Raw genomic sequence first — 15654 nt, 5'->3', positions numbered from 1 at the left:
CTGAGCCACCTCACAAACACCCCCTAAAATAACGCACGCACAAGCTGATAGGTAAACTGTACATTTGATAGTATATGTGCTGGAACCTCATTAGTTACTGTGCTTTTTTTGAAAGAAAATGATTAGATTTGGAAATTCTGAAAAACCAGCAGGAGACAAGTCATCACTCGCTTACAGTTACAGGAGAGAGAGAGACTTTTTTTTTTTCCGAATGGGAGAGAGAGACTGGTCATCCCCTTCCTCCCCGTGTTACCTCGACCTCACCGTGCTTCCCATTCCAGTCTCCTCTCCACTTTTATTACACATCCCGCGAATTCCCGGTCCCGACGCGGCCAACCACCTTGTTCAGCCACCCCATCCCCCGCGCGATCCAGCCAGTACCGCGCCACCGCCGGCGCGCGCGTACCCTAACCACGGCGCGGATCTGGGAGCAGCCGGCGGCGCTCCCTCACATGGTCCCCGGCGGCGAGGGGGCCCCCGGAAGGCGGCGCAGCTGAGATGCGACGCGACGCGGTGCCGCCACCCACCGCCCCCTCAGCCTCCTCCTCCTCGTCATCCCTCTTCAGCGGCGTCGGCGGCGGCGAGCACCTGTTCGAGTCCGGCCCCAGCCCGCTCGTCTTCCTGCCCCTGCTCCTGATCCAGGGCGGCGGCATGGACCTCTCCCGCGTCGGCGAGAAACTCCTCAGCTCTGTCCGCTCGGCCCGCTCCCTTGGCCTCCTCCCACCGACGCCCACCGCGCCCTCTCCCCGCCCTGAGGTCCTTTACGCTCTCTCCCTCCTTGCATGTCTTGCTCTCGCGCATTGTCGGATCAATGAGGTAGATAGAGGTCGCTCACGTTTGTTTTGCACATTCTGTAGGTTCCGGAACGAGCTGCAGCGGCAGCAGCGGCAGCACGCGCCATCGCTGGGTTGCCACCGCATGAGAGGATCAACCTGCCGTCCAATTCGGAGGACTTGGTCTCCATCTATGGGAGCAACCCCCAGGGCGAGCCAGTGGAGGAGCTCGAGGAGGTGTTTTATGAGGAGGTGGGTGCTGCATTGGCATAGATTTGGTTGTCTGCTGCTTTCAGTATTGATGTGTTTTGAGTTTGAAATTTGAACTATTCACCAGGGGTTTGATCCAATAAAGTACATTCTGCAAAGTATTCCGGACGAAGGCGGCGATGCCACCTATTTCGATAAGCAGGTTAGTGGTGGCAGCTTATGTTTTTCATTTCTAGGACATTATGAACGAAGTGCATGCTAGGAAAACTTACGTGTGCCATACTTTTGAGTAATGTGTGCATGCATAAGTGCACATTGCTAAATTTGTAATGGTTTGGTGTCGGTTTCAACAATGGGAGCTATGACCTCTGTAGAAGAAACTGATCCCGTTTTGTCGTTTAGAAGCATTCTAGTTATCCATTAACTGTAATTGGTACCAAATGTCCTGCTCCACCTGCATGAACGTGTGCTTCTTAACCAAATTAACGCCATCTATTTTTCCAATGTAAATCTTTCTTCTTTTCAGTCTACGTTGAGATTAGTGCAGCTTGACAAGATTGCAGAAAGATTATCACACCATGTTATGGGTCACCATGAAGAAATGGGTATGTCTCCCACCAGAGTAGAGAAGAGGTTCAGTGTTTAGTTATCTTTCTCTGCATAGGATTGGATAGTTTTCAATTGCATACCTTTCCTCTCCCCCCCCCCCTTTTTCTTTTTGTTTTTGGTTGGTTTCCAACTGATACTTTCATGAATGTTCACCTCCTTCAACATGTTCAGGTTTTAATGCCCTTTAGCTATGAAATAATGAAGATATTCAATGCTGCTTTAGCCTCAGTTATGCTACCAAAATGTGATCTTTATTGACTTCCTTTTTAAGGATATTTCAGATTACTGATATTTAGTTTTGGCCAGTGAAGGGGATGCAGTTAGTGATGGAATTAGAACAAGACTTAAAGGTTGCAAATGTAATCTGCATGGTAATATCGTGTGAAACTTGTCCTTTCTGACATTGTTTGGTACCTTCTTTTATATCTAGGGCTCTAGGCCTTACAATTAGATCAATATTTCAGAATGGACGAAGGCATATAACCTCTTCGAAGAATGAGGTGTCGAGGGATCTGGTTGTCAATGTAAAATCAAAAAAGAAACAAGCTTTGCTGGTAGGTGCTTGCTCTTATCTGTTATATCATGCTAATTTGTAGCATTTACTTTGGAAGCCTGGTGCTGTTCCCAAATCCCAACCAATCGTTGTAGACCACTAAATTACCATCCTATTATCAATTGATGTCTTGAGGAGAAAATTATTAGTGACATAGTAAATTCAAATGCTTTTCTCTTCCACTATCACTAGCTCTAGGTAAACTGAATCGAGGATCTATAAATAAAAAGATTTAGTTTTTGTGTAATGCAGGATGTTCTTCCTGTCCTTACAGAGCTTCGTCATGCTCTAGACATGCAGATGGAACTTGAAACTTTTGTTGAGAAAGAAAATTACTTTCAGGTGAGCTTGATTTGGCTATTGTTATTCTATCTTCCTTCATCATTAGTAGACTTCTTTAACCTAGGGTGATATGAGCAGCTGTTCATTCTAATCTTGCTATGATAAAGTTCTGACCCATAAATCGCCTATAGGAATATGGGTTTGTTGCTTTTCGACCTGAACAAGCTTAGTATATGTGTTTATGTGTTGTCAAATACCAGTGTTCCCTCAGTAATTTTTGCTAGGTTTCTAATGATATCTTACTGATGTTTCTAGGCATTCCAATTGTTGCCTGAATATTTGCAAATTTTGGAGAATTATTCAGGCCTTTCTGCTGTACAAGAAATGGGACGAGGTATAGAGGTAATTATCTTTTTCTTTGTTCACCTCTTATAGCCTGCCTTGTGCCTTCTACTGTTGAGATATTTGTATCCTTAAATTTGAGAAGTGTAAGCTGACTTAAATCTATCCGCTGTTGGTATGCTCAAACAGAGAAACATCTTCTGCACCTTCAAATTAAGTCGAGCTATCTGCATTGTTCACTCCAGTTGATAGATTCATATTTTATCCTTGTGGATGATATTTCTGCTCTGACTATGCAGGCATGGTTGGCTCGGACAATCCAAAAATTGGACACTCATTTACTTGGTGTTTGTCAGATCTTTAATGAAGAAAACTATCTAACTGTGAGTGTTCTCAAGAATCTTTTTATGGGTTCTTGGACGAGCATGGTAATTATTATTTATCTATTTTGCTAGAATAACATTCTTTAACAATTAATCATGGATGTAGGTTGTTGATGCATATGCACTAATGGGTGATGTTAGTGGCATGGCTGAAAAGATGCAGAGTTTCTTCTTGCAGGAAGTACTCTCTCGAACACACTATGTCCTGAAAGAAATGTTGGAAGAGGTATTAGATTTGCTTTATTAGCATGCTCCGTGTAGTTTTGCTATTCATATGATTGTCTGCGTCAATATTTTGATATTTTATGTTATCAGTTTTCTAATTGTAAAGTAATTGCAGGAGGTTGGAAATAATACACAGAAAAATAGGTCTGTATTCAGCCCCTTATCTTGGTTCAATGGTTCTTTTGGCTGCATTCTATGCTTAAATAAACTATTGTAACTTGTATAGTAGGGATATGGCTTGGAATATAGACATAGCTAGTAATTTGCGAGTCATAGCTTCATAGTTGAATTTATCAGGGTGGACCTAGATTCTTTTTTGTCTGTGTGGAAAACTTTTGTGTGGTCCCTGTTTTTTTTAACTTTTTCAAAAGATTCGAAGTATGTAATCGACATAAGAAGGCAGGTCAAGAAGAGATCTTGTCATACATCTGCAGTTTTTAATCGTTTAAAGCATAGACAATATCGGTTCATAGAACCAAAGTATCAAACTGTATTCAAGTTTCTCTGAGCATTCACTTCACCAATGTTTTTTGTTTTCTGCAGGTTTACATATAGTGATCTTTGTGTTCAAGTTCCTGAACCCAAACTTCGCCCCTGCTTGTTGAGAACCCTAGAGTGCTTATTTTCATTGATGTGCTCATACTATGCTATTATGAGCTTTTCTTCACGAGATAAGGTACATTTTTTTTTTCTGTTCACTTTATTGTTGAAATTTCATCTCTCTCTGATTAACAATCATGAATTTCTTAAAAAAAAAAAAGCTGCCTAGGCTCAGGGTGTTAGTGCAAACAAATATGAGAAACTACAAAGTTCATTTTTCTGCCTCACTGAACATATAAACTACATAGTCGCATTGGAAAACCAAAAGGAGACAAGAATAATTAAACCTGCCAGAAGCCTACAGCTGAATAGGCTTCTTATACTCCTGGTTCAAAATCTAAGATGTTTAGGACATCCACATGGTTTACAAGGCGGCATTTTGACTAGAAGTTTATATGAAAATATGGCATTTCGTAGAAAGTAGAAATTATGAAGGTGTGTTTCATGATTGTTGGAGTATAAGTGAATTCCCACCTCTCCCCATCAGCTTAAGCTTTTGGGTTGAACTAGTCGGTGCATGCAACTCAATATGATATCAAAGCCAGAGGTCTTGAGTTCGAATCCTGGCTAGCGCAATTAAATAAATAATTGTTGCTCTCTCCTATTCCACGTCTGAGGCCTGAGGGAACCTCCACATGAGGGGGAGTGTTAGTATAAGTGAATTTCCCACCATGCAACTCAATAATGCTGAATAGCAACACCTATCTTAGCCAAACTACGTAATTCTGCATATGTTGATGGTGAAAGTTTTAAAAGCTTGACCAGCAGGAATTCTAAAGCGACATATATTTTAAATTGGGGTAGAAAAGATGTCAAATGCTATCAGTTTAAAACTCTCTTGTTTGGTGGAACGGAGCAACTGTCCTATTTATTTTCTGTTGAACTTATATTCAATATATGGTGAATAATCTTCTGTTTTCAGTATGAAATAAATCTGAGTTAATACTTACCTTACCTATCATCCTATCCAATAACCTATATATACATATACATGTGGATCTGATTCTGATGCTATCTATACTAAGTCTAATTTTCAATATAAGGTTTTGTTCTTATTCATGAAATTGGTTTCCTCTTCAGAATATTGACTCCAAGGGCCCAGATCTAGCAGATAAGAATGACATATGTCAGAATAGCAATGAAACTTTAGTTAATTCAGGAAGAGGTCAATCAAGTGCAGCAGTCACTCAGGATGGTTCTGCAGCTGAAAAAAGTGATAGAGCATCATCATCTGAGGTCCACAACCCTGATGCTAGTACATCAGAAACGGGTTCTCCATTCTATCAGCTTAGAACAGATGCTACAAAACTTGTTGCGCAAACATTTCAAAGAGGGCGAAGAAATCTTTGGCAGCTGGCAACAAGTCGCTTGTCTGTTTTATTATCTAGTTCAGCTGTTTGTTCAACTAGCACATACCAATTCCTGAAGAATTATGAAGATCTCGTCATTTTCATTTTGGCTGGCGAAGCATTTTGTGGGTTTGAAGCTAGTGAGTTCCGTCAGAAGCTGAAGACTGTCTGTTTGAACTACATGGTGTCCTTTCACCGGCAAAATATATATGTATGTTAAAACTCTGAGTCGGTTCTTAATTAGTGGTGCTCAAAGTTGAAACATGTGAATTTAGAAGTGCTATCATCTTTTTAACTGTAGTCATAGATATAACTTAAAATGTGTAATGCAGTTCATGAAGTGTTTGTAGTCTTTAGGAACATTCTTCGGATTCCTTTTCCTTTTCCCCATTGGTAATGCTGGTTTCATAGTAGCCCATTTTTATGACTGATTTTGATATGAGCTACCAGTGCTCTTATGTTTTCACAAAAGGAGTTTGCAGCTGATATGAACATTAAGTCAGTGCAGCCACATTAGACGGTTTTGCAATTGATATGTACCATAAGTCACGTCATTCACAGTATAATCTGTAAGAAAATACATTAATATTGATGTTTGATTGTAGTTCTATGTCAGAGAGAAAACAAATGTGTATTTTCTAGGAATGTGTGTTGCTCTAGTCAGTACTGTGTTTTACTCTGACCTTTTGGACTTGACTGCAAAGATTGGAGTTGCAAACTGTTAGCTCTCTATGTAGTGAGTTGTTCTCTGTGTCTTCTGCATGTAGCATTTTTAACTTACTGTGTTTTGCCATTTGTCTGGCAGGCACTTAAGATGGTACTGGAAAAGGAATCTTGGACAATAATGTCTGCCGAAGCTTCACAAATAATTAGTTTAGCAGGTCTAACTGGTGATGGTGCTGCACTGTGCTCTCCTACCAGTAGAAGTCTCAAGTTGCCAATAAATTGTTACCATGGGAATTCAACTACAGCCAACTCAGGAAACGAAAAGCTCGGATTTGCTGCTTGGCTTGAGATTGAAAATCCATTTTCTTTTAAGCTAGAAAATGGATCTGCCGAATCCCCAAAGTCCAATATGCTTTTTGACTCATCAGTTAGCAATAATCATGGCAATGGAAAAAATTCATCTTTTGATGAAGAGAATGAAGACCTTCTAGCGGATTTCATTGATGAAGATAGTCAGTTGCCTAGTAGGATACCAAAAACGAAATTTGTAAAAGGCAATTCTTCACATTGGAAAGATGGAGACATTTCATCACAGACAGGCTCATCACTTTCTTTATTAAGGTATTAAAAGTTCTCGTGTTAACTTAGTAGTGTTTCTATGCATTGCTTCCTAGGCTAAGTTGCCACTGGAATTAGGATGATGGACAAATACGCCAGGCTGATGCAAAAGCTGGAAATTGTCAATGTTGAGCTTTTTAAGGTTAGTTATGTCATATCCATCGTCATGTAGCCAATTGCATTTTGTGGAATATTGTCTGATCATGCTGGACAAAATTTTCAGGGTATCTCCCAACTGTTTGGCATCTTTTATCACTACATATATGAGACATTTGGGAACCTAGACAAGAGTCAAAGCAGCAAGCCTTTACCTGATCACCAATCATGTAAGGATTTAGTTCTCCACAATATGTTCTCATATACACATTTCTTAGCTATCACTGCTTGCATAGATGTCCTTTCTTAATTGTTCTTACCACTACTTGCGCTATACTCAGCTCGGCTTAAAGCCGCTTTATCAAAAATAACACAAGACTCTGATCAGTGGACAAAGCCAAATAATGTTTCATATTCACCTTCATCCCCTTTGTCAATGAATTCAACTTTCGGCCAAATGGATGTGATGCCTACTGCGCCTCCTAGTTCAATGTTCACCTCCTATGGGTTAAAGGTAACTGCTGGTTTCACATAGGCACGCTTACATAGTCCTATGTAATCCCAACTCATTTTCAGACTTAACATGTTTTCTTGTATATGGAACTGAGTTGTGATATTTACCATGCAATGTTCGCCCTGTAATAGACAAAAGTGAATTGCCTTTGCTTGTTTGACTTGACCTTGTCTCATTTGAGCTCAACTTTGCTAATTCCCACAGTCATAAACTCTAGAATTTGAAGATATACCTTGAGGTCTACTGCAGATATGATTAATCTGCTCTCACAATTAATTAGTATTCATCGACTTATCAACTATTGATGTTAACCACTCTGAAGTTTGTTTGAAATAAAAAAAAAATTGGTAGATGTTCAGCTTTTAGGCAATACATTTTACTCATTTATGTGGGACAATTCTTCGTTTTTAGTTTGCTGTTCTTTTTAGGAATTTCTGTATCGTTGCTGCCTTGCTGCCATAATTGAAGTTATGGTATGACAGTACTACCTTTGTTCCATTTTATCTGCCGCACACACATATCAAGATTCAAACTTTAAAAACTTTGACTAATAATTAGGCTAATAACTTTTAACTATTATAATACAAACTTTATATGATTAGATTTGTAAGGAATTATACTATCCAATGATTATAAGTTTATAAGCATAAATAATATAATATAAAGCAAATGAATTGTCAAAGTGTATGTGTAATCTAGGAGACTGTGTCATTCTAACTTGCGCCAGATAAAATGGAACAGAGGGAGTACTAGCTTATTCTAATTGTTTCCATACAAGCATCATATGCCAATAAGCTATAGGCCTATATAGCCTTGGAGGTTGTCAGAATGACAATTTTTTGGCATTCAATGTAGAAGGCGTTAGTAGGTGTCTAGGCGTTGAAAGTTCCTTGTGGACTGGCAACTCGATTATATACCTTATCCTAAAATAACAGTGATAGAAAGTGTCGGTCAAAAGTAGCACATAATGTCTTCAGCAAATGGTGTGTGTACCAGGGAGGTAAAATAGTGACAACGGAAAGAATCTTGATGGGCATCTGGGTTGTGTCCTTTTGATTACTATAAGCCATTGGATGTGTCCCCCATTATTAATTTAACCCTTTGCTGAACTGTAACGCATGGAGTCTGAAGTAACCTTTCTGCTTGGTTAGGTTGCTATGAGAGCATAGAATTATGTATGGCAGAATGCATTTTTCTTTATGCTTTGAAAAAAGATAATTTTTGCATGCCCTGGACTCCTTAGTTTTAGTGTCCTCATTCTAAAAAGTGCATTTCAACTTGTTTTTCCCTCAGGAGAGATGTGCAGCTGCTGAAACATTATCATTGGTTGCTCGAGTTTTGAACCGATCTAGAGCCCATCTACACTCAGTATTGTCTAAAAATAACAGTTCTGTTGTTGAAGAGTTCTTTAGGACACTGGTACGTTTCTCTACTTTGGGAGGTTTTCATTGCTTATTTGGTAGTCCATAAATAGAAAAGTTGCAATGTAATTCCAGATTTTACCTTCTGTGTCATAGGTGGACTCTGTTCCAGATTTGACAGAGCACATTCACAGAATGAGTGCACGAATGCTTTTGCATATTGATGGGTATGTTACATCATCCAATCCCTTCTCTTTGGCCATATAAATTTGTGCGGTATTTGCGTCACCATTGATGCTGACATGCTGTTAGTAGTTAGATGGATAGTACTCCCTCCTTTCCAATTTGTTAGTCACTTTTAGCTTTGTCCTAAGTCAAACTTCTCCAACTTTGACCAAGTTTATAGAAAAATGCATGAACATTCATTGGATACACCATGAAATATATTTTGATAGTGCTTTTATTTGATATAGCAAATGTTAATATATTTTTCTATAAATTGAGTTGGACAAGTTTGACAGGAAAAAACTTGAACTTACAATTTGAAACGGAGGGACTAGTACCATAGCTTGATGTTTTGAATCACTACATATGACACATGTATGCTCAGTTGAGTCGCGGACTGAATGTGTTTTCAGGTATCCAGATAAGATTGCGAATGCTAAATGGGAGGTGAAGGAGCTTGGAATAGAGCACAATGGGTATGTTTATGCTTGAACAATTTTGCCCCCTTTTTTTAGTTTCTGTTTTGGCAGCTTTCCTACTGTTTGTTACGCTTCTTTGAAACTCTCCTTTACTTCTTCATAATCATTTATACATTAGTTTTATAGCAATTCACCTTGTCTAAATCTAACCTTGACAGCCTTGATGTCCTTTGTTGTATGATTACTGTAGAAAGCACTTTGTGGTAATTTACCTTCAGTGGTTGTGGAGTAGACCATCTGGCTATATATTCAGTTGTACTCTTGTACTTAATCCATCAATATGCATGGATCTTTTGTTTGTTGGGCTCTGTGGCAAATTGGCAATATATTAGAAAAAGTCCAAATTACTCCCCCGCCCCCCCAGTGTGCTCACAGGAAAGATATCAGCCCCATAAAGTAATTTGTGACCATTTTACCCCTCTGGGTCTTTTTTTATTTCTCCACATACAAGTTGAGTTTTAAGTTCAAATTTTGTAAGGTGATAGCAGGGATAGTGAATATCATAACTTATGTTAGAAAAAACACTATACGATTTTTTTCATCATTATTTTTTTTGTGTCTGTAGGGTTCATTTATTTTCAATGCCTGAGTTAAAATAATGATGAAAATTTATAATATATTTTTCTAACACAAATGATGTTCTCTATCACCCTACAAAATTGAAACTGAAACTCAACTTATATACGGAGAAACAAAAATCTTATTAAGGGTTAGATTGGACTAACTGAAAGATCTGGAGGGGTAAATTGAACACAAAATCCATTTACAGGGTTATCGGGAAAAAGTTCATGTGCAACGTGAACACCCCCCCCCCCCCCCCCCCTTCCTATATATTAGTGTTTCCTCTATATTTCTTTCAGACAAAATTGCACCTTCTGCCCATATGCTAACAAATTTGAAATTGCAGTATTAAATCCATTTATGACGTAACTGAATGCATTGCAGGTTCTGTAATATATATTGCAAAATCTGCAGTCTAATACTTATGTGTATAATACAGGCCACAGGACTAAATGTGCCTCATTCTTTTAGTATAAGAGGCTTGGGAAATGATTTCTATTTCCATAATCAGAGCAAAGACTGCAGTTACTGCTGTGACTTTTAATTGCACCACTGACTAAGTGCTTGTTATTTGCAGATATGTTGATTTGTTATTGGGTGAGTTCAAACACTACAAAACAAGATTGGACCATGGAGGAATTTCTAAGGAGGTCAGTGTGAGAGAATAATAAATAGTTGCTCTCTCTCTCTCTCTCTCTCCCCCTTCTTTGACATCACTTTGTTTTTTTTTATCCTGGTGCTGAGTAATGAACTTAACTAGAGTTTGTTCTGCTTCATCTAGAAAAGGATGCTGTTCTTTCTTTCTTATGAATCATTTGATGATGAATTTATTGACAACCAGTAAATTCACATATGTACTTCCCAGCTCCAACACCTTTTGCTAGAGTATGGCGTAGAGAGCTTATCAGAAGTTTTAGTTGAAGGTCTCTCTAGAGTGAAAAGGTGCACTGACGAAGGACGTGCTTTGATGTCACTTGACCTCCAGGTTTTGATTTTTTCAATTTAATTATATTACATATTCGGAAGTGAATGCCATGGAGAAATCCATAGTGACGGCTTTGATGTTCTTTCAGGTACTAATTAATGGGTTGCAGCACATCGTATCATCAAATGTAAGGCCGAAGCTGCAAACTGTGGACACTTTCATAAAGGTAAGCAGAGAAAATTAGTGGTAGCTCAGTTCCTACGGTACCTGGTTACTTAGCAGTGGCACGTTCTGGTTGCCTAGAGCATTTGCCATTCTACAGTCCTCCTAGGGGTTCTCCATGAACCGCAGTTTCATTTGTATTCATTCTGTTCTTATACTAGTGAAATCTTGGCAAAGGGAATTGCTGTTAACAATTCTTGTGCCAATTAAACAGGCTTACTATTTACCGGAGACTGAGTACGTTCACTGGGCACGGTCTCATCCAGTAAGAACTCTGCAAAAACCTCCATCTCCCATTGATCCTATGTGGAGGTACAAATGAACTTAAACACTGCTGTTTCTAAACTCAACAGGAATACAGCAAAAGTCAGGTAGTCGGGTTAGTTAACCTGGTGGCCACCATGAAAGGGTGGAAACGGAAGACGAGACTAGAAACAGTGGAGAAGATTGAGGCAGGGCCATAGACTCATTCGATGGGAGGAGGTTTTTGCGGTGATTGTTTTTCTTCTGTTTCTTCAGCTGCACATAGGAGTTGTATTTTTTTTTTCTCCTTTTCTTTCACCTTAGAATCAATTTTGTCGATTCTTTCTTTCACCCTCAGGCCATTCTCTTGCTAACACCATCAAGGCCATCATCACCCGCCCATCCATGGTGTGTGTATGTATATTTAAGCGTTGACCCTGTATTATATGAAGCGAGTGGGGCGGGTTGACGACACTCGCCAAAAGGAAAAGATCTGTACACCTACATGGAACATTGATTGGCTCAGTAATAAATACGAATCGTTCATAAATAGTAGCACCCCTTTTTCTCAGATTATAGTACTGTTGCATTGTAGTATGCCGCAGATTTTATGAACTGCACGGATGCGTCTCAGAAACATTGTAGCAATTTCTGTTTTTTTTTTGACAACATAGCAAGTTCTGGTATTCGTGTATGTAACTAATCAATGGCGCTCGCTGGAATAAATCCATGTACTCCATGTCTTAATACCGGCGCTGATGTACCCGTACCTAGTAGTATGGAATCCAAGACCGGTTCTGGACTGTTTCATCTCCGTATACATACTACTAGTTAAGCAACTGCAGCCTGAGTTATTTACAAGCTTTTAAGGCAGGCTCAGGTCTGTGTTCATCCGTATTGCTTGCCAGTAGCCTTCATCGTTTTGCTTGGAAGCTGAAGGGTGATAAATCAACGGGGTCCGGGGACCGACCTTCTCATGGTTTGCACGGCCATTACACGTTGACTCTCTATTGGCCAGTTGGAGTAGTCTGAACAGAGGTAGTATAGAACTATATAGATGTTTAACATTGCGGCAGAAGTTTCAATGCCGACTCTGGCCTCGTACCTGCGCGATCCAAGATCTCATACTACTTTTATTATTATTATTACTGCAAATATTTAAGACGAGTTCAGGGCCCGTAACCTGTGTCGTCCGTGTTGCCAATTGCCTCCTCGTCCTCGACCTGCCGTCGCCACTGTACGAGCAGCAGCAAGCCGCTGGAGGCGCCAGGCGCCACGGCAACGTGGACTCTGCTGCGCTCTGCGCTCTGCGGTCCCCTCCCCCGCCCGCGCGCCTCTTGTTGCGTGCGCCGTGCCCGCCGTCTGCGACTGCGATTGCCCCGCCCCCGCCCCCACGACCATTCCTGGGCGCCGGGACAGCCGCAACTGCTTGCGCCGCTGCTGTCCACACGCAGCAACAGTTCGCGGAATCATTCCGCCACGCAGCGGCAGCCGGCAGGGCAGCGCTTGCAGGACGGCCAAAGCTGCAGCGGTTCCGGTGGAATTCGCGGCCCCGCATGATTACTTACCCCCCCGGCTTTGGCTCGCTCCGCTTGGCTCGGATTCCTCTCCTTTGCAGGCCGCAGCAAGGCTGCTTTTTTTAACTTCCTGCTTGCTTGTTGGTTGCTGCAGCAGCAGCAGGCAGTGGCATGGCACTGGTACAGCGGATTGGTTGGAACTTGGAAGGAGTCCATGTTTGCAGAAACAGAGCTCTCATCATGTGCGTCAGCTTCAGCGTATGAAGCTCTCATTCCAGTGGTTGAAAAAAGAAACTAGCGATTGAGAGCACAAGGGCACAAGTCTTGTCTTCTGTTTGCCAGGACTTCGGATTCTCCTAGAATGGCTCCGCCTCTGGCAACGCGAAGCAGATTCTCGAGCGAAGATAAAGGCACTTCGTATGAACGTTTGGTAGAACGATTTCGGAGAGCATTTTCGAGAGGATCATCAGATAGGACCAAAAGTTCTGGCTCTAGTTTCTAGCTAGTTCGAAAAGAGCTTCAGCTTCTTGGCATGGCTAGCTTCAGTCAGTTCAGGGGCGAAACCATTTTTTTGTTATCTCATTTGGTAGGGCTTCTTTGATAATGTTTTGTTATCCCATTTAGTAGGGCCTCTTGCCCCTCTTGATAAGCTCGAGCCGGAGCTCTTTTAGAAGGCCTACCAAGAGGGGCCAAGACCAACTGACCAAGTTTGTCGATGAACAGAAGATGCAAAGAACAGCCATAAGTGAATGAGAAATGAGAGCTTCGACCGGAGTATAGCATATTTGACGCTAGTGGTACAAGTGAGCTTCTCGTTACACAGGCTACATGGAAGAATACAATGAAGATTCAGGGCATGCATGCAGCTCCGATCCTGCCTAGCTAGTATTAAGCTACACCTTTTGACACCATAACTGAACACTATCATGATATCATCACATACACTGAACAGCATCTAGCAACTATAAGAACTGCTGATTACTGATTATGAGCTATAGAGGAAATTAACTAGCTATAGAGAGATATAATACGAGCTGTAGTAGTACAAGTACAGCAGTAAAAACGCAGCAGTACTCCTAACACCTCCTAAGCTGATAACTGATCCAGCCAAAACCACTTGGCCGGCCCTGCACCTAGCTCTACCGCTGCTACTCGATCTCTACTACTACTAGCACCTGGCTCCGGCTGCCACACGAAGCTACTAGCTGCTCTTCTTGGGCTTGGGCTCCGGGCAGGCCACCCTCCGGCGCTTCTTCTGGGCGGTCGGCGGCTTGTGCGCGGCCGGGTGCGGGCGCCAGAAGAGGCGCTCCAGCTCCTCCAGCCTTAGGCTGAACACCTCCACCTCGAACAGGCGCTTCCGGCACGGCGCGGGGGCCGCTGGCGCCCGCGGCTTCCGCGGCGCCGGCGGGCACGTCCCCAGCGGCTTCACCTGGCTCTCCCCGCTCGTCGGCGTCCGGCACCGGTAGTCCTCCTCCTCCTGCTGCTGCGGCCACATGGTCCCGGCGCCGGCGGTAGTGCTCTCCTCCGCTACCGCCCCGTGCAGGAGCAGCGGCGAGCTGCACGGCGAGAACGCCGGCGGCGCTGGCTTGTAGAACTCCGGCGACGCAGACATGGCGGCGGGTGGCTATGGGAATGGATCGCTCGGGCTGTGTGCGCTAGCTGGTTCTTTGTCGAGAGAGAGGAGAGAAGACAAGAGGGAGGAGGTGTGGCGGCCGGCGGGGCGGTGGGTGTGAAATGGAGGGAGGGAGGAAACGAGGGGCGGGGGCGGGAGGTTGCTTGAGACGCTTGGTTACTTCTCCTCCGTCTCAGGCCCTGGGGTTGCTTGGGGATATGTGGTCTGCTTTTGGGAGAAAGGGCCCTTTGTTTCGGCCCTTTTGTATTGGGCGGGGGTGTCCTTTTGTACCCAGCACGTTGGAATGATACGGTTATTGCATTTAGGTCCTTGAGCGATGATATTGATAGCCCCCCCAAGGCCCCAACCAATCCCCCACACAAAATCCTGCACAGTGTGCACACAAGCACACATGCATGGGTATTATTGGTATGGATACTCGGCCACTGGGCCACCACCACTGGCTTCAATTATTAGGTTCGATACAGTGCTCAGCAAAAATCTTAGTCCCGAATCTCTCACGGTACTAAAAATATTATTTGTACTGCTAAAATGCTTACGTTCCTAGCACATCGTGTTAGCACGACCGCAGCACCTGCACGCCCAAAGTCATCATCACAACAGCCCACCTCTCCTTGGATATCTTGAAAAGGTATGTTGCCTTCCACTCCGCATCTCCTAATAAAAAACCTAATCCCGATTATCGGTCGTCACAATAACAGTGTCTTTCGCTATAGACCGTGAGCTCACTAGCTCGGAGTTGAATTGATTACAGTTCATACGGGCACTATGTTGAATAGACTTGTGCACGTTCCCATTCAAATCCCCTCCAAGTCCAAGAATTCATATAATCAGTTTTTTTTTATCCATCGTATAATCAGTTTTGATTGCACATGCATGGTAGTGCCGCATTAATTACTTCCTATTCCTGTCAAGAAAGCGAGCACGTACGCATCGTTGTTCGAAAAATTTTGAACAGTGATGATGACATACTACGTTGTCTCCATCTCAAAAAAAAAAAGAGTCACTTCTAGAAATAAAATATATATTTAATCATATATCTAGTAAACTAATTTGATGATGTCATAAATATTAATGTTATTTTCTATAAATTGGTAATGTAAGCAAATTTAAAATAATTTCACTTAAGACAACTCTGGAAGTAATTTGCAACAACAGAAATAACTTGAATCAGGCCTCTTACAATAGCATATCTCAGACTTAAGATAGGGGGTTGTGCACAAACAAATAATTATCCATTGGTTAGTACAGTGAGATAAAAACATCTT

General features: G+C 42.0%; 3 protein-coding genes across 5 annotated transcripts; 1 reads left to right on the top strand and 2 right to left on the bottom strand.

Annotated features, from left to right (window-relative positions):
* On the top strand, window positions 217-11812 carry LOC8062844 (syndetin). Of its 3 annotated transcripts, XM_021464380.1 has the most exons (26): window positions 499-756; window positions 858-1025; window positions 1111-1185; window positions 1510-1588; window positions 1899-1963; window positions 2057-2146; window positions 2398-2487; window positions 2743-2829; window positions 3069-3152; window positions 3259-3378; window positions 3493-3521; window positions 3921-4053; window positions 5058-5537; window positions 6132-6613; window positions 6689-6752; window positions 6834-6936; window positions 7048-7220; window positions 8514-8639; window positions 8738-8808; window positions 9220-9282; window positions 10424-10496; window positions 10712-10831; window positions 10920-10997; window positions 11208-11258; window positions 11347-11485; window positions 11595-11812. In XM_021464380.1, exons 1-25 carry the CDS (start codon window positions 499-501, stop codon window positions 11455-11457), a joined length of 3273 nt encoding a protein of 1090 aa, XP_021320055.1. In that variant the 3' UTR covers window positions 11458-11485; window positions 11595-11812. The 3 variants fall into 3 exon arrangements, 2 of the variants coding, with proteins under 2 accessions (XP_002467550.1, XP_021320055.1); XM_002467505.2 differs by lacking the exon at window positions 11595-11812 and having other exon boundaries at window positions 221-756; window positions 11347-11540; XR_002454684.1 differs by lacking the exons at window positions 10712-10831; window positions 10920-10997; window positions 11208-11258; window positions 11347-11485; window positions 11595-11812 and having other exon boundaries at window positions 217-756; window positions 8717-8808; window positions 10424-10494.
* LOC110436830 lies at window positions 12006-13371 on the bottom strand. The gene is made up of 2 exons (XM_021464386.1): window positions 12420-13371; window positions 12006-12341 (listed from the first exon to the last, which is right to left on the bottom strand). The coding sequence occupies exons 1-2, from the start codon at window positions 12792-12794 to the stop codon at window positions 12318-12320; spliced, it is 399 nt and encodes a 132-aa protein (XP_021320061.1). The 5' UTR covers window positions 12795-13371; the 3' UTR covers window positions 12006-12317.
* LOC8058777 (cyclin-dependent protein kinase inhibitor SMR1) lies at window positions 13549-14609 on the bottom strand. Its single transcript, XM_002464949.2, has one exon. The coding sequence runs from the start codon at window positions 14363-14365 to the stop codon at window positions 13955-13957; it is 411 nt and encodes a 136-aa protein (XP_002464994.1). The 5' UTR covers window positions 14366-14609; the 3' UTR covers window positions 13549-13954.

This window comes from Sorghum bicolor, chromosome 1 (genome assembly GCF_000003195.3).
Source record: "Sorghum bicolor cultivar BTx623 chromosome 1, Sorghum_bicolor_NCBIv3, whole genome shotgun sequence".
Classification (NCBI taxonomy): Eukaryota; Viridiplantae; Streptophyta; class Magnoliopsida; order Poales; family Poaceae; genus Sorghum; species Sorghum bicolor.
This window is presented reverse-complemented; position numbering and strand designations above follow the sequence as displayed.